Consider the following 18,767-nt stretch of genomic DNA (forward strand, 5'->3'; position numbering starts at 1 on the left):
GCACACTCTGTCAAGACACACATTTGGAGAGACAATTCGTGCCCAGTCATCCAGAAATCACAAGGACGCCTGTCGCATTATTTGTCCTGGTAGTTTGTCTTTGTTTGCGGACCAGCTCGTGATGCCCTTGGATAGTGATGGCTCTTGTGTTTCTGTTTGTGTGTCTCTGTCTCCGACTCACACAGCAACACTTGGAGCCGTGGAAACTCTACGCAACGGTCGGGGTGCTGCTGGCTATCGACTTCCTGTCACTCATGATCTGGCAGATTGTGGATCCTCTGCACATTACTAAGGAGGTAGAGTACTAGAGACAGATGAGATCATTTGTGTGTCACCGCCGTTTGCACAGACTGTGCAGCCACAGCCATCAGTCAGAAACGCAGTAATGAGACGCTCGGTCGCGACTGAAGAATTGTTCTTTCATTTGGATTCATCTTGACTCAAAGAGCACAGTTTGAACCAGGGATAAATATCATGTTTAAGCGCAGATGAGCAGTAGCACTGGAACACTGATATTTAGGACTTTTATATATTTATCCTGGGAGGAGACGCAAATCCTTTGGGAGTTACACCAGGGAGGGCATCCGGTGTAAAAACCTGTCAAATCAAACCGGCTCAGCTACCTGCTGAATAAGGGAGCAGCCAAATGTAGCCGTTATATGTTGATCTGTGCTTGATGTCTGTTAAAAGCACAGGTTACCCTGCGGCATCTCTATTGTGAGCAAGTTTATCCCTGCCTCTCTGTAGGATCGTATGTTTTAACCACCTTTATTCAAGAAGGACTAAAAACTTGGACCCATTTTATTCTTCATACTCTAAATGATGAGCAGCATACCGTTTTTCTGTTTTGCATACACTTACTACAAAGTAAAGTATTGCTGCCGTTGCTGTGGTCTTGTACTACGTTCACATTATGAACAATAACTTTAGAAAATGGCCACGCGGGCCGGTGCGATTGATGCTAAGCCGCTGTTCAAGTGTTGTAAGAATCATAACTGTGCGCTTGTGATTGGGTCACCCATCATGCTTTGTTTCTTCATACCAACGGCTTCCATTAAATCGTAATAGTACTTTAAACACACCATTAGTATATTTTAAAAAATGGTTCTGTCTGTTTGAATCTTCAGGCTTGCTCATTTTCAGCTCTTACAGTTTAGGAAAAAAAATCATTTTTTCCCTGTAGTGAAGGGATATGGAGTATTTTTTCACTACAGAGTATACAGAGAAATAGATGTGGTGCCTGTAACATCATACAGTAGTTATTTTGAATCTTTGACACGAGCGTTATGACTCTGACATAGAAACACTGCACTCTCACAAAGCAGCTTTCTCTAAAGCAACCAAAGTTTGTATTTATTTGACTCTTAATGAATTTACAATTTTTTATGAAACAAAACTTGACCATAAGCTCAGCAGGAAAGTTTTTATTAATGAATCAACAAACGTAAATGTAACCAACATGGCAGAAAGGTCGTATTTCCACAAATTTCTGCACACGCTGACTTCTTATCGAAACCACGGGAGGCTCCCCCTGCTGGTCATTTGTAAGACTGCGGGGTAACCGAATACCCATCTTTACTTTTTTAACCGTTTCAATCTACCTTTTAAACTTCTTTTTAATTATTTTCAATAATAACACAGACAATAATTTCCAGAGAAGAAAAACCTCCCATTAAGGTGCTCTGTGTTACCTGCTGAGCACTACACAGCAGTCAGTCAGTCTGTGTTGAAGTTAGCAGCTGAAAACTGAGGGATATTCCTTAAAATATGTAGCTGACCAAAGTTAAAGTTCAACATAGAGAGGGAACACTGGAAAACCTGCAGCATAAAGAGATGGCTACATATTCCTTTGCTGCTTTTTATCCCATTAGTGTCCAAATTCAGTTAATGCTTCTATGTTTTGTGTTTTTTGATATCATAATGAGCCATTTTGATGTGTCACAGTGGGGAAAAATGAAACATTGCTGAACTCACTTTGAGCTCAGAAGACATTGATAATGGATGATGTGATACTTGCTTATCCACACCAGCTTGAAGAGATATTAGTTGAAGGACAGTTTGGCTGTTTGCTTTGATTTGAAATCTATTAAAATTAAAGTCCAATAACTGGCAATTTAAAAAAAAATCTATATTCAAGTTTTACTTTATTTCCAAACTGAATAGTGGCATAACAAGCTTTCTGGTAACCAATTGAATTTCTTTTAGGTCTCTTTTTATTCTCTACTGACCTCTGAGAGAAATATCTGGCTCTTTGCCTGCTAAATGAGCTACTATATTCACTAGCTAGTTACTAACTGTGCACAGTGGGCTTTTGCAGCTTTCTTGCTAAAAACGGCTGCCTGCTGCAGCTGAAAACAATGCTTTGAGAGCTGCGGCGAGTAAAAACACTGGGGCAAAATACGCTGTAAAACAGAGAAACTGCAGTGTGTGTTTGTCACTGTGAGTCACCCCTTTCATAAAACGAAAACGCACGCAGGTAAATCACTGCTAACATGAAAATTCTGATTTGAAACCACTGCAATGATGGGAAAATTGCAAGTGCTCTCCTCTGCTTCTTTTTACCACTTCACACTTTCTACTCCGCGAAATGATCTGCATTTCAAGAGGAAGAGATCATTTGGAAGATAAGACCAAAATTTATTGCGGAAACGTGAGCATGCAAATTAAAGTTATTTTGGTTAGACTCCAATGAGATGAAACATCACAGAGCAGAGCCACAGATGAAGGGAGGAGATTGGAGTGGATGAGAGCAGGGATGTTGAAACTGAGTAAGAGATGATTTTGTCTGTGTAGGAAAAAACGGAAGTGACCAAGACGAGCCGGAGCAGCAGGAATAGCTCGCATCCAGACAAACAGAGACAGAACGTTCTGTCTAAAACCTGCGCAAAGCCCTAAACTCTCATGTTAGTCCTCATTTGTGTCCTCACCACAGGGAACCTTTGACACGAGTTACAGTGGGTTTTTGTAGTGTTGCCATAGAGTGCATATACAAATGGACAGCTCACCAGCTCTCATCCCAAAGTACAAAAGTAAAGCCAAAATATAACTGAAATAGTTACCATCATTTTGCATTGGAGATGCCCAAAAGTCAGCACAGTAGCCCAACCGGCTTCTGGAATGTCCTTCGTTGTCAAAGAACTAGCTTCATGCTAACTGTTTTCTAGACAAATGTTATTAGCTTCAAGCTGTTTGTCTTCTGCACCTACATGCATAATAAAACATTGTCCTTGATACCTTGTCTCCACCCACGGTTACAGCTGTGCAAACTCTGGTTGCAAATTAAGTCATTAGTGCAAGGTGGCAGCGTCCTTCTCTCCACATTTTGCCTTTTGTTCTTATTGCCATTGTTTGTGGGTGTTGCACCAAGCAGCAGCTTCTGTAGCCAAAAAGCAAAGCCAAGACAGTGATGCCAAAAATGGGAAAGCAGTCCCTCAAAGTGTCGCTTGAGACTAGCTCCAAGCAGCACGCAAAATGAGCCCAGTAGATTCTTATTATTAAATATTACTAAGACATGCGGACATATGATGGACATTTTGAGTGATAGGAGATGCTACTAGCCGGTGTCTTCAACTCAGCTAATAATAGAGTCACAGACATGTTTTTAGTGTTGGCGCCATTTGAATATTTTTTTTATTTTAATGGCATCCAGCATGGTCCTCCTGGCTGCTCTGATAAACATGGCAAAGGGGAAAGCACCAACTGTGAGGCATTAAAATGCAGAGTTCACAAATCAGTGATCATGATCTCTAAATTCATCTTTCATATGCAGTCCGTGTCTTGCAGATTAGGAATGGTGTTTGTGCTGAGACAGGGTGGTGACCCACACAGCAAAAGCAAACTGACTTTATCTCTTTAGCCTCATTTAGTAGAAAATGAATGTCAGTGTTCAGGAATCGAGACACAGATGTTATTATTGTGTCTTCGGACAGTCTTCCATTTAAATTTTATGTCCTGAATACAGTCCAAATCGGATTAAGATGAGAACACCAGGATACTCAAATGCACGCAAACATACTCATTAAGCACTTTCGTCCTCAGTCGGGAGCAAGCGATTTACAAACCTGCACCACAGTGGATGTAATTACAGTCAAATCTTACATTTGATGGACTTTTAAAATGCTCATATTTCATATTTATTGGATGTCTGATATCCTTTTAATTCAGTGATCTATATCTGCCTGTCGGGAAGGCCCTATTTACCCGAGGGGATCGGTCGCTGAGGCTTATACTTACTGTGCAATTTTGCCCATGCTACTGTTTCATAGTTTCTTATTATCTCCCCCTCTCTGTCTTCTCGCTCCCTTTCCCTTTCTCACTCTCATCCTTCCATTCCTCTTTCCTTTTCCATTGTCTGCCATGTGAGTAGAAGTTCACTAAGGAGGCTCCTAAAGAAGATTTGGATGTCCTGATTCAGCCCCTGCTGGAGCACTGCAGCTCAAAGAAGATGAACACGTGGCTCGGTATCTGTCCTCTCTTAACAATCTGTCTCCCTATTCTGCTTCACCCTCCTCTGGTTTTGAGTATCTTTGTGACACGCGGACATATGCGCACACACGTCACTGCCGCTCACTCAGAATTTAACAGGTCTCATATCACAGCCCTCGTATCCCTCAGCCCCCGCCGCCCCTTACATTTGAGTCCTCTTTTCTCTCCTGCTTTACTCCCTCTTTGCTTTTTGTCGGCCCACGCAGTCCCTCTCTCTGTCTGTCTTGCTGCTATCTTTCTTAGTGTGGCAGCTCTTATGAAAGTATAATGGTGCTGAAATTCAAATAATGTGGGTCACAAACTGGGCCATTGCCCCATAGCATTTCCCTTCTCTGGGAAGAAAAGATGGTGCTTTAATATCAGGCGGTGTAAAGAAACAATGGACAGTCTGAATAAGTGTTGAATTTTACTCAGTCACCGATTCTCTTTTCTCTCCAACTCTGACTGGATTTCTTTGTATCCAGCATATTTTTCTCTTCAGTATCTATTGTATCAACATTTTTGACTTTACACCTGTGCAGTGTTTTTACTCCTCAAAGGCCACATTGAATTTATCACCAGCACTTGGTGTTAAGTCAGCATGAGCCCAAAATTTGTAAAACATCCATAAATATCTCAGTTATTTTGCATTAAATATACATAAAATGTATTTGAGACACAAACTAAAATAAGACCGGGGGACTAAAGGCCTTTATCGATGTGTAGCTGGTGATTGATTGACTTCTGCAAGTCTCTTCATATGTTGACATCCCCAGAGAGTCCAAAGCTGTCTCACTCTCACACTGTTGTCACATTTTAACACACACTAGTGTCACTTTCCACCATAAACCGTACTGTGTCATGATACAATTTTACCAGGTGAGAAAGCCCAACTAATCGTTTAAAGTCCTCATAAGAAAATCCATGACTTTCATACAGCAGTATGAAGTTTAAGGCTTGTCTGGGACTTTTTTGTTTCATGTTTTTATGTCTCAGTCACACAGGTCTAGAGACCAGGAGGCAGGAAAACAAAAGACACACAGTTTATTCGCCCAGCCTTCATGATTATACCAAATTCCATTAAATTCATCCAAATCGGAGTAGAATTATTCAGTCATTCAAAATGTGATTGACCAAGAAGAGGCTACCCTTGTACCTCAAGCTAGCTTGCATAGCTAAAAAAGAAAGATCTTACTCTGGCAGAAAAGGTCAAAAACGGCTCTTGTAGCCCCCACAATGCAACACAACCTTGCTTGCAAAAGCTAAATCTGAGATATCAGGGTCGCAGATTTGCCTCCAGAGGCATTACGCAGCTGTTTTTACAGGATATGTGATGCTTCCTGTTACTAGTAAATTTGCTGTAACATATACAATTCATGGAGAGCTGACTTTAAAATTAATGGAAGCAGTCATGTCACTATGACAGTATCCTGCAGTGGTATCTAATGGCATACAAGCAAAAGCAAAAACATCCAGGGAAACCAAATCCACAACTACAACTTATCACGTCAGCAGTAAAGACCTAAAGGGTGTGCCAAGCTCAGGGACTGTGATGGACACTGATCGATCTTACCCGGCGGGTGGATCTTTGTCTCCAAAATAGACGGACCAAATTTCAGACATTATTTGGATAAACTGGCCAAATATTCAGGATTTAAGTGGCTACTCTCTCGCCTGAAACAATATTAAAATTTAATGACATAATAGCAATCCAAGGACAAAAATTACAACAGCCTCAAGGCCTTCTGTCTCTTATGTTGCTGCTGATCTGAATGAAGCCCATCAACAACCCCCCAGTTTCTCCTCCCACCTCAGCATCCTGGAGACGTTCCACAGCATGTGCTCTTTTTTTCTCTACCTGTCACATTTCAGCATCTCCTTAGCATCCACTTTGAGAAATATATACAAAATAGTCTTTGTGGCTTCAAAAGCCAAAACTCTTTACTGACAGTTTTCTTGGCCTAAAAAAACCTAAAAAACACCTTTACACACGTGTGTTAATGTTAGGTGGACAAATTTGTATTGCATTAATCATGAAAACTCCAAATGATTTTGTTTTAAACATTTTATTCATTAGTTTTCATTTGGTTCATATTTTAATAGCTTTCATTATTTTCTCCGTAGTTACTACCGGGTAAAGGTTATTCTTTACGTTTGTGCCTACAGCACTGGCAAAGGGACAAAACGTGTTGGTTTATGGTAACGGCCTGTAAAAAGTGATTCATTTCAGACTTTCAATAAATGAATAAATAAAAGACATAAATAGGTAAACAACACAAAATGAAAATAAACAAGAAGAACAGCAGCTGCAAACTGCAAACTTAAGAATCGCCTAATAATAAAGAATCCATTTCCAAACACCATCTGAGTCTGAAAAGCAGCAAATGACACAGGGAAACTTCCATTTTTCCACCAGTTTCACTTGATAACAGACTATCTCGCTGTGTCGCTTACACAATTTCAGGGCATTTTGATGTGAAATTGGTCTTTTGGAAATGAGGAGTTTTGCTTCCAATATCTCAGAATTTAGAGGGAACACAGTGTATATGTGACACTTTACAGGGCTATAACTATAATTCAGCATCAGACTGTCCTGACAGCGTGTGCGTGACACTTTCAGGTAGCCTGCTATTGTTCCAAAGTATTTCATTTATGGAGAAGGGACGTGTCCCGAGCAGGGCCGCAATTCCCAGGGGGGTTAGGGGGGTTATGACACCCCAATAATCAGACCCAACCAATATGGTCCCGAGCTGTCATGTTTCACATGTTTGCAGATAGTCTGTGATTTTGTTCATAATATGAATGTGTTCATCTGTTTAGGTTTCTGCAGTCATGTAGTCGTTTATTTATTGAGTGCGTGACCGAACGAACACGCGTGAGATTATGTTCACCAGGAGAATCTTACACTCGAACCGAAATGAAGATTGACTCTCAGAAGCTAACGACCAAACTTATAGCCCCCATGACATCCCAGCAGTCCTACTGTTGGCCCTAACTGTCCCTCATAGTGTTGCATTTATTTAATGCACATGCACATATCCCAGAGTGCAGGGAGACACTAAAGAGTCATTTGGTGATGGCTAGTATTTTAAGCTGTATAGCAACACCATCACACCCTGATTAACACCTAAAGCCTGCATTATGTTCTCTGTAATGATAATACTTTTTTTTTATCTCTAACTGCTGCTCCTCTGCTGGCTTCCGGAAGCTAGCCAATGAGTAGCAATTGGGCTTTTAGGGAGGAGCTAAAACTGCTTGTTACAGCTCTTCAGCTGAAGAGCTGCATAGCAGGCAGTATGAATATAAATAATTTTTGGGTGTGTGTGATTCAGGAAAAACTGCTGAGTCTTAACATAAAAATGGAAATCAGCATCATATTTAATATTAATATTTTATATATTATATAAATATTTGCACTTTAAACAGCTGCCTGCGTTGCATAACTCATCTGTACTCACCTCCATCGCCTCACCGTTCTCTCTCTTCCTCTCTTTTCCTTTAGGTGTGGTTTACGGCTACAAGGGTCTGCTGCTGCTGCTGGGCATTTTTCTGGCATATGAGACCAAGTCTGTCTCCACAGAAAAAATCAATGACCATCGGGCCGTGGGGATGGCTATTTACAACGTTGCTGTGAGTCCGTAAAGAAACAGCTCCATCATGCCTAAGCCCATTTCTGGGTGCGGCGGTTTAAATTTTTACAGCTGTCTTGCTTTTGTAGGATGTGGAATAACAAAGTGGCAATAAGTATGGTTTTTATTACTCCGTAGCACAAAATGCCCGCAGTATATCAGCGGGGAGTTAATCAATGCCAGTGGTCCATGATTACTTTGGAGCTGAGATTTTTTTTGCCTTCCAGAAGTTACTTTCCTGCTTGTTCAGCCAGGTAGCTTGGCCAGCTCTCGAGAGGCAATACGTTACAGGTTCTGGTCGTTTATAAAAGTTAATGTCACAGGTAATTTAAAGGAACTCGGCATAACTTGTGATCAGCGATACGTACATCCCTTAAGTAAACTGCAGGCATCACTCTTTAGCATGCAGGATGTGCTTGTACTGTGGCGTGAAAGCTAATATTATTCAAAGCAGTGACAGCATACACAAGATCACAATTATATTATGCTAGCTTCTGCAAAAAAACAAGTGAGAAGGGGCCGCTGACTTACAAGGAGGCAGGGGAGGTAGACGGGCTTGTTCCAGACAGAGGAAGAACCGAGGGATGACATAAGATAAATAAGGATTATTATGAATGGTCCTGGAATAAGAATACGGCACTGAAAATGAGCACGATTGGTCCATATTAGGCTTGTATTAGTTGCCCATACATGACTACAATGCTTTGTGTGCACCTACAGTTGGGAGTAAATCTTTAATTCAAATTTTAGAGTCAATTTAGATCCAACAAGGAAGTTAATATTCATGTTGATCTGGGATTTATATATATGTGTATATATGTATGTTTTTCTCTTAAATTCAGAGCCCCTATTGCATTTCTATCCAAATCATTCTGCTGCCAGCTCCAGGTGCTGCCTCCTCGTACCTGCGCTGCTATGATACTCTTATTTCAAGTCTTATTTGCAAAGTGCAAACTCAAAGACATTTCACGGTGAAGTAAATGTTAAATGAAATCAAAAGAATACAAAGCAGACTGTTACTGCGCAGCACTCAGATGCAAGCCAACCTTATCAGAGTGCTGCAGTTCAGCTTTAGTGCTGGGCATGTACTGCGTGTTGCACAGTGCGGGTAATGCAAAGTGTATCTCTGAGACCACATGCACAGTATGGAGTTATCCCGTCCCATGGCAGCAATAGGTTTAAAAATGCACCCATTTGGGCACTAAAGAATGGCAGTAAAAGCAGCCGTCAGTCATAAACATTTTTCAGCGGCTGTTAATAGCAAGTGAATCATCTTAAACGCAGGCACCTAGGATGCACTTCACACTGGAATAGCAGCCATTATGTTCACCGTAGCCACTTTAGACAAATTCTTGCTGCCATTTCCTGACACTCTTGACACAGACTAACTTTGGAATTGATGTAAAATGTCTGCAGGAGAAAAATAAAAGTTGTTTCTGTTGCTTTAACTGCCAGCAGAGGTTTTTTTTTCCTGTTTTGATCAAGAGAAGGCAAACGTTTTTTTTAGGTTGCTGTTTTTAACTGACATTTTCCTGCACTGGCCCGAATCCCCATTAATATATGAATAAGAAAGCTCCCTAATGAGCAGCTGCACATTTATCATCTTATACTCTGTGGATATATAATTAATAAATGGACAGATCTCGCCTCATTTATCGAGGAGAAGATTTATCATCCATCCATCATTTATGGTTGTTTATGATGTCATTAAATGCAGCTTTGCGTGACCATTTCGTCCCATGGCTCCACAATGTGAGTCACGTCTAATGTTGCTATTTTATCTTATAATATTCACATTTCAGTTTTATGACGATGTCAATAGTTAATGGCGTCTGCGAGGGGACCTCCTTCCTCTTTGCTAAGTTGTGAGCTCCAGGCCCTGATGAGATGACAATGTGGAGATTGTCAGCACGCTGTTGCCACTTCAGTCATGACTTTTTAATGCTGTTTTCACATGGGGGCCCTCCCCGGAATGATAAACAGATGCCTGATGCTTTTACGGATGTGATTTTCCTCCCCTCTCATCCTGTCGCTCTCCAACTCTGCTTTATTCTCCACCTCCTGTCCTCCAACCCTACCTCCCTTCTTTCTTTTTACATTTAATCTCACTCTCCCCTTTGTTCTTACTTCTTTCTCTCCCTCTGTCTTCCTGCAGGTGTTGTGCCTGATCACAGCTCCGGTGACTATGATCCTGTCTTCACAGCAGGACGCCTCCTTTGCCTTTGCTTCTCTAGCTATCGTCTTCTCTGCCTACATCACACTGGTGGTGCTCTTTGTACCCAAGGTGCTCCTGCTCATGATTGACACCTTTTAAGATCCGCTGGCATTCATAGTGAAGTGAAACTGAAGGTCAAACGTTTCAAATTCAGCATCTTTAGGAATGAGCTGCAGCTTGTAGCGCACGACAGTCGCGATCACATTATTCACTCTGACAGCTTTTTTGTTTCCCAACTGCATAAACACGCTTTGACGTTTGAGTGTAGCGCAACATTGGACCGGCTCAAATCATATCTGTCTTACCATTTCGACATTAAGGTAATAATCTGCGAAATTTCTTGCTGGGAGCTTTTACATTTGTAGCTGTCGTAAACATTTGGAGTAGGAAAAAAAATCTTCCGCAACAAACAAAGTGAGACGTTTTACACGTCCGGCAGTGCCGTGGGTTTTTTGGGTTGTTATGAACAGAAGAAGAGCCGCGCGGTGCACATGCTGCAGACAGAAGGAAGAGTGCTGCTTACAGAAATTCAAATTTCATTAACAGGAAATCACAATATCGTCTCCACCCTTTGATTATCAGGATATTTGTGGGAGCTCACTGCTGTGCAGAGACGGCGCAGCAGCGAGTGCTGAACTTGTCACTAAAGTAAAATAAAAGTCTTCAGTGATGAATAATATTTTTAAGCCTTTAGAGAAATGTGAGTGATTTGGCTGAGAGGGCTGCAAATATTAAAGATGTTTTATTACGGGCTCTGAATAGATGCATTATTCATTGGGCGCAGGGTAGCCGGTCTCAGTCCTGATTTTCTTCTTTATTGAATTCCTGTCTCTGCGACGGTCCAGATGCGGCGTCTCATCACCCGCGGCGAGTGGCAGTCGGAGCAGCAGGACACCCTGAAGACTGGCTCGTCCACCAACAACAACGACGAGGAAAAGTCCAGGCAGCTGGAGAGGGAGAACAGGGAGCTGCAAAAGATCATCCAGGAGGTGAGGACGCATTAAACAGATGCACATATCATTATTATTAAATACAGATTCCAGTTTAACCTGGAGTTCACCCGTGAAGGCGATAGATATACTACACACTCGTAAAAAAATCATTGTACAGATATCTTATGTAATTCATTTATTATGTATGTTTGTGTGGCATGCTGAGCACTGAGAGTGCTGCATGTGTGAACATAGATATGCTGCAAACGTGATGACCTCATTGCCTAATATGTGCATAGAAATGCTCTTAACCTGCACGGTAATTAGATGCATGTGGAAAATTCCTTTTAAGTGTATTTGTGCGTTAGTGTGTCGGAATCATTATAAATCAATAAACGCATGTTCGCTCACTAATCATAGACAATAGAAATGATGGATATAAACACTGTGATGGTGCCGTTTCACTCCAACGTTAGTAAATGAAATCCTGCTATGAAGCATTTTCACCATCGCAGTCTGCACACTCATTGGCTGACAGCTCATTAGCCAATGAGCTTACCTCGGATAATCTTTGTTTTTAATTATATTAATGACTAAGGTAACTTAGCATGTTATTGAGTATAAAACTAGTGCCTAAGACCCTTAAAGGCTAGACGCTCTCTCTAATTGGAAAACTTGGCACTTTTTGTTGGGTTCACTTTTCAGACCTGGAAGCTCTGTCCATCATTAAAACGCTCTTTGTCCTGCCGCCATTCTCTTTGTATGGAAGCACATTTACCTCGGGGTTGAACAGCAAAGAGTGAAGCTGTTTTCTTGGAGAAGCCTGTCGGCTAAAGCAAAACAATCTGAGGATTTTCAGCCAGAGAAACTGAAAAATAAAGAAAAACAAAAACAGTGTAAGAGGCCAAAAAAAGCAGAGTTTTGATAATGGTTCAAGTTAAAGGGGGAAAACTCTGAAGCTCCGTCTGCATTGACTGAGGAGGTGAGTGTTGCGTTCCCAGAGACACAGACTGTGGCTCATCTGATCTTTCAGCCTAAAACTCAATTATTAGAAACCACAGCTGCCACAGAGCGAGTGAGGACATCCAGCAAAGACTGAAGTTTCTTTCGTTTTTTTAATGGCTGTGATTTTAAACCCTAATGAGAACAAATAAAGTAACATGAAACCTTAAAACTACAGTAATAACAGTATTATGTAACTTTTAGTGAAAGGTTGTCTGTCACTTTATGTTTTAAAAGTAATCAAAAACCTGCATCTCTTCACTTGTTAAATTCATGTTTGATTTAATTCTTTATTGTTATTTTTATTTCAGTTTCGAAAACTTTAATTATGGTGACAAAATTATTATTGTTGTTGCTTAATTTAAAGATATGTTTTTACTTTTTCTTGCACAGCTGGTCTTTGGTCGTTCTCTAAATGTGATCATGCTGCACAGAGTGAACCATTTACTGTCCCAGTGAGGATGTGTTAGCTTATGTGAAATACCTTTTCAGGAATCGGAGCATTTTCCTGGTAGTTCTGACAATTTCAGAAACAAAGATGTGAATGAAAAAGAAGAAACAACTAGTTAAACATTATAATAATGTTATTGTTGCTGTGGTGATTTTCCTGCTGTTTCCCTCAACCTTTTTTGGGATAATCAAACATTCCTGTATGCTGGGAAAGTCCTGCCAATGGAGACGGGAGTTTCAGTTATTGTGTTTGTTTTGCTGTCATCACTGTTAATAACAGCGAAGTAACCGTTTTGTTTTCATGTTATTTCTGGCTCATCTTTCTTTATAAGTAACAATTCATTTCATTATGGTCTGTATTTATATAGCGCTTTACTAGTCCCCAAGGACCCCAAAGCACTTTACACAACCAGTCATCCACCCATTCACACACACATTCACACACTGGTGATGGCAGCTACATTGTAGCCACAGCCACAGCCTGGGGCGCACTGACAGAGGCGAGGCTGCCGGACCTCTGCTGATTACTGTAGTGACCGTGTATTCCAGCTTTCTATATTTAACATTATTAGATCTGTGGTGGCTCACTGGGTTGTGTTATGTGGCGTTCTGCCATCTCCTTGTAGATATTTAGGGAAGTTTCAGAGAATATTTTAGAGGAAGTAGCACAAGTTCCCTGCAGGTTTCTATGAATTATATAAAACACTTGTGTTTAAGGTTAAATGTGCTTTTTTAACCTGTAAGGGGAAATTTCTACGTTAAAGCAGCAACAATTGTTTAAAAAAGTGCCTGAGTGTGACATTTTACTAACAGCACTAATAATAAAAAAATATGAGCAGTGATATAAACAGCATAAAAAGTCTAATTTTAAATCCTGGAATGATCAGAAGGCTAATTTGCTATGTTCTTCGGAGATCGCCGTCCAGGGACACTTGCTGGGTGAGCTAATCAACATGCATATTCATCCACACATCCTGGTTTTGTTTACTTCAGAGTCATAATAGCCCTGAACCTGTAATAACATCTTCTGATGTCTTGTTTTGTCACCCAAACGGTCCCAAAGATATTTCACTCACATAAATCACACAAGCTGAGGAGCTGAAACCCACAAATGTATTTCACTAGGAACATTTCTGAAGCAGTTAATCAGATATCAGAGTTGCTTTTTCACTGTGATTTATTTTTAATCAGTTTAATTATTATTTTTAAAATGTACTTATTAACCTATAGAGACAGAGTGCAGTTACGTCCCGTCCACACAGGAGGGAAAAAAATGAATGTCTCTCTCTGACTTTGTTGTGCGAAGGTGACTCCTTGTCAGATCCATCTGCAAGCAAAAAATGGAAAATGACTAAAAGCTGCTGCGTGGTGGAATCCACCGCCAGCAGAATGAGGGACCCGGAAATGGGATTTTTTTATGAACTTTGTAATTGGAAAAAGTTTCAGGAGCACAAAGTGAGACGTCGGCAGAAAGAAGGGGGTTGTTTATAATCCTGACACTCAGGATGTGAGGGGTTTATCAAAAAGTAATGTGAATAAATTACTGATTTACTTCCTGAAGAAAGTAATTTGTTACTCTTCTTGTTACATTACTTTTGAATTTCTCTGCATCATTGCCCAACTTACATTTTCACATAATTATTAGTTAACAGTATAAAATTGCAGCCACTGACACTACAAAAACCCTCTGACAGTGCAGTTTTCATTGGACATCAACTCATAGTTACTTTTCTGAACACCAGATAGATTTTAAATCAGATTCTCCTGCACGTTATGGAAAAACACTCCTGTCCCTGCAGCGAAATCACATCATCACGCCAACCCTGGCTAATTCAATGTTGGCTAATTTAAACTGACAGTGTAAAAATGATGTGTTTACTTTAATGCTTTCTGCCACAGAACAGCGACTTCAATGATCCTGAAACAAATGGATCAGCATTAGCTGACTAACATTCTTCATTGCTTTCACCGTCAGGTGCAGCAGGTCATTGTCTCAAAGTCAAAAAGTTTTATTTTATTATTTTATTTTCACATTTTGTTCTACATCATAAATACTTTAATAAATACCCTGCTTATGAATTTTGAAACCTTTGTGCATCTCAGAGAAAGTGTTCAGTAATAATCAACTAAATAAGAATACAGAAGTTATCTGGGAAATTCTGCATCATCATAAATGTCAAGTTATGTGACCTGGTGCAAGACCTACTGATCGCATATACACTTCAACAAACTGACATCAATCATCCCACTAAGCAAAACGATTCTCACACAGCTTATTTTCTGTAGTAAGCCAAAGCCCACATGGAAAAATCAAAGGAACCCAGGCAGTTTTAACTTCATGGCTGGCCACCAGAAAAGTGTTTGTGCTTTTCTTCTTCTGAGAGTTGATATAAAAATCTGTGACATGCTTGTGCTGCAGTTATACAGAGTGTCAGTCACGGGCTGATGCTTCGGCCCCCGGGGCTGTGTGCCGATCACATGACAAATATCTGCTCTAGATCATCGTAGGAAAGCTTCAGCTTGTAACTGCAGACTCTGGTTGTGTTTTCAGAAAGAAGAGAGGGTTTCGGCGCTCCGCAATCAGCTGGCTGAACGACAGGCTCTACGTAACCGCCGCCGACCCTCCACGGGCCAGAATCAGAACCACAATGCCCCGCCTCCTTCTTCTCAGCCAGATCCCAAGTCCCTGCTCCCTCCACCCGGCTATCCCAACCCAACCACGGACAATCATTCCCTCCCACCTTCCTTCTCCAACTCCTCCAACCTCTACCCAGCAGACAGCAAGATGAGCCGCAACCACTGTCACAACAGCCAGATCCCGCTGCTGTATAAATAGGTGAAACACGGGAGGGTTCGGGTGGGGGAGGCGCACACGAGGGACACAGAACAGCACGAGACACTGTGAGTTTCACTTGTTTGGGCAACGAGCACAGCGGAGTAGTGACACTGTTTTAAAACACGGCGTGGAAGCTGAAATGAGTACACGGGAGTGCTTTATACTCGGGGAGAGTCACACAGGTAACACCCATCCTCTAAGTTTTGATCTCACTGTGTTCAACCCAGAAACACGGCGCACGCGGTGGCTCGACGTGGCGACAAGCACAGCAGCACACGACGTCTTTTTCAAAGATCAAGTGAACAATAGTCTCTTAATCATTCCGCTCCCTCATTCGTTATCTGGTTTCGTTGTGGAGACGCAGTGTCGAGGATCTTCAAAGGATGTGTTTGTGTCTTTGCTATATCGTCTCCACATTTTGTCTCTCGAGTTCATTAACTAGACAGACATGCGGTAGTGATTTATATTGGTCTGTAATATTTGATTGTTTTGTCATAGAGTTGTTGTTCTATTCTCTGTTAAGCTTTCAGGAGAGTTGTGAAAACTGAAATTTGCAAAGGGACAAAGCAATGTACAGTTTTGACTTTTTTCCCCTCTAATGTTTCCTCTAAAAGCAGCCGAGAAGCTCAGAAGCGAAAAATGTGCATTATTAAACAGCCATAATTTAAAACGGCCAGGGAGCTAAGCATGCATGGATGTCTGTTGTCAGGACTGTGTGTTCAAGTACAAAACTGCATTTTAATAAGCTAGTTCCTTATTAGACCCATGTTGAAGAAGACAATGATCAAAGTTACTGATGAATGAGGACAGTTTTGATAGCTTTGGGGTTTGAAATCATATTTTACAATGTATTTTTTGAAGTTTGTGTTTATTTAGCAGTACAGTAGGAGACATCAAGTCAAGTCACATCAAGCCTGCATCTAACGTATCTTGCAGATATTGTCCTTCGGGGTCGTCCTCTTGTGCACTTCTGGATCTTATCCAGCACTGCTGCTGACCCTACTTTCAAATCACCATTTGGGGCCCTTAGCTTCAGTGGGGCCAAACACCAGTTATCAGTGGAAATGCACTCAGTGTGCAGTTCTGGCAGTCCAGGAGGTCAGGAGTGCAACCAGGATGTTCATGAGGAGTGAAATTTTCCGAACGTTTAAAAGGTTAAACGCAGTAAATCTTTCGTTCTGTCATCGTTTAAGCACATAAAGGATTAAAGACCGTGACATCGCCTCCTGAGGGTCAGTTGTTTTTCTTGGCATTTCAAGGGTTAAACACTGTAAATTTGTCACTCAGCCAGATTTAGCTCCTTGGAAATCCATCGTCAGCCCCAAAATAAATGGTGAAGCATTAGTGTTCTGATACATGGAAGCGCATATATGAGGTTGAATGGTCCTTGGACAGAGAATGGAAGTGTTCCAGATGTGCACAAGGAGACTGCATTGAATGGGATATCAGACAGTTTGATTTTTATCTGTGGAGTCCTGGAAACATTTGATATGAGTAATCACCATCACTTACCATGATGACCAAGGCCCAGCTGTCTATTCTGGCTGCCTAATTTCACGGGGTACAGTTATCCGTCAAACACATTCATATACAGTCTACAAAACTGGAGCCATCCAAATTCCAACATACTTAATAGAAGCACAGTCTGTACTTTCTGCCTTTTGTAAATCTAAACCACTTTATGTTTGGACAGCAGTGAAACGTTGAGGGCTTCTGTGATGGCTATTACTGTAGATATGCAGAGAAAGCACAATTTTTTTATACCTGTAAATCTGTTACCCGTCATACTTGTAAACTTCGTTTCTTGTGTCGTATGTATACGTACATGAATTTTTTTCCTTTTTCCCACAGACGATTGGGAATGAAGCTAATTTATTTTCTTCATCTTTTGCCTTCAGCTAAGTGGTGAAAGCATCCATGAAGGACTTAAAGTAATGTGACATAGTGTATTTATTCGGCAGTTAATGCGGATGTACTATTTCATTCATGAGCTATTTCCAGATTTTATAAAGCAATGACGCCTGAATGACGCTGTTAGCAGGTAACACAACACTTTGTCAAATATTTTTAAATATCTGTAAATCACAGTGTGCACTTTAAACCGAACAAACGATTCCGCTCTGTGTCGCTGTTACTCGGTTTAGCTCAGGGTTTGGGGGAGGACCGTCAAAGTCAACTTAAATGAATGAAATAGGCCATATTTATTAACTGTGCAGTACCTTGATCACTTGATAGTGTAGTATATGAATGCAGAAATTACTTCAGAAATGTTCTATTATCTTGCACATATATAAGAATATACATGGATTTGGGGATATTTGTATTCACTATATCTAAGATATTAAATGTTAATATATTTCAGAGTATGTGTATGCAGATATATGGGTACCATAAATAAAATATTTGTTTTTTCACTGGGTATTTCTCGTGTTTTAATTGATACGTTTTAAAATATGTGGACATATCATATGGATTGTTGTGCATATTCCAAAGGCACAGCACATGTTTGCTCATGTTTGCACTATCCACTAGATGTCACCAGTTATTTGTTGTTTTTCTGATTTGCTCGGGCTGTTTTGACCAATTCATCTACGTCCAAGTGAAACTTGATATTTGTCTGTAGGTCAGCTCTGCAGGACTCAAAAAACCAAATAAACCCAGAAGAAAAGCTCATTAAACAAAAGCTAGAAGCAAAATTTGACACGATGACCAACTGTAAAGCCCAGTGGGAACCTCATTACCGAGACAATGAGTGGATGTTTGCCTTGCATATGAAACAAAAGTAGACAAATTGCTCCCAAGTGCGTCCGTTATTTGTATGATGTGTGTTTATAGATGATGACAGTCTGACAAACCCAGCTGTGCCACAGTCCCATGATCCCTCATCTCGCACAGCTTCCCGTTCCGTCTTTTTTCAGCTGACTGAAAGCAAGGTATGTGGTAATGCACAGGGAAAGGGTTGGTGTCGAGAACGAGAGAGGCTGTGTGTGGGGGTGGGTGGCTGCCATTGGGGAAAACCCACTCTGAGCTGAGGCTTCTGTGGGCCTCCACCTGACACAGCACTCGGCAAGAGGCAGAAAAAAAGCAGGAAATTCCCCTCCACTTGTGTGATCCAACAAAGGAAGTATTTGCTGGCTGTGGAGGAATTTCATAGCAGCTTTTGCCAACTACTGTGTGTGTGTGTGTGTGTGTGTGTGTGTGTGTGTGTGGGCAGCCGACATAGATGTATATATATGCCG

At 41.0% G+C, this 18,767-nt stretch overlaps 1 protein-coding gene across 7 annotated transcripts in view; it reads left to right on the top strand.

Annotated features, from left to right (window-relative positions):
• The window catches only part of gabbr1a (gamma-aminobutyric acid (GABA) B receptor, 1a), a 128,132-nt gene extending 110,190 nt beyond the window's left edge, over positions 1-17,942 (top strand). For all 7 annotated transcript variants that reach the window (XM_042221285.1, XM_042221284.1, XM_042221283.1 and 4 more), the window contains 6 exons: positions 186-296; positions 4,367-4,460; positions 7,967-8,094; positions 10,249-10,377; positions 11,154-11,297; positions 15,244-17,942. In XM_042221285.1, the coding sequence (XP_042077219.1) occupies positions 186-296; positions 4,367-4,460; positions 7,967-8,094; positions 10,249-10,377; positions 11,154-11,297; positions 15,244-15,528 (891 nt within the window). In that variant the 3' untranslated portion in view covers positions 15,529-17,942. The remainder of the gene's footprint in view (positions 1-185; positions 297-4,366; positions 4,461-7,966; positions 8,095-10,248; positions 10,378-11,153; positions 11,298-15,243) is intronic.
• Positions 17,943-18,767: the final 825 nt, after the last annotated feature.

This window comes from Haplochromis burtoni, unplaced genomic scaffold (assembly GCF_018398535.1).
Source record: "Haplochromis burtoni strain Fernald_Lab_line unplaced genomic scaffold, NCSU_Asbu1 Contig_64, whole genome shotgun sequence".
Taxonomy (NCBI): Eukaryota; Metazoa; Chordata; class Actinopteri; order Cichliformes; family Cichlidae; genus Haplochromis; species Haplochromis burtoni.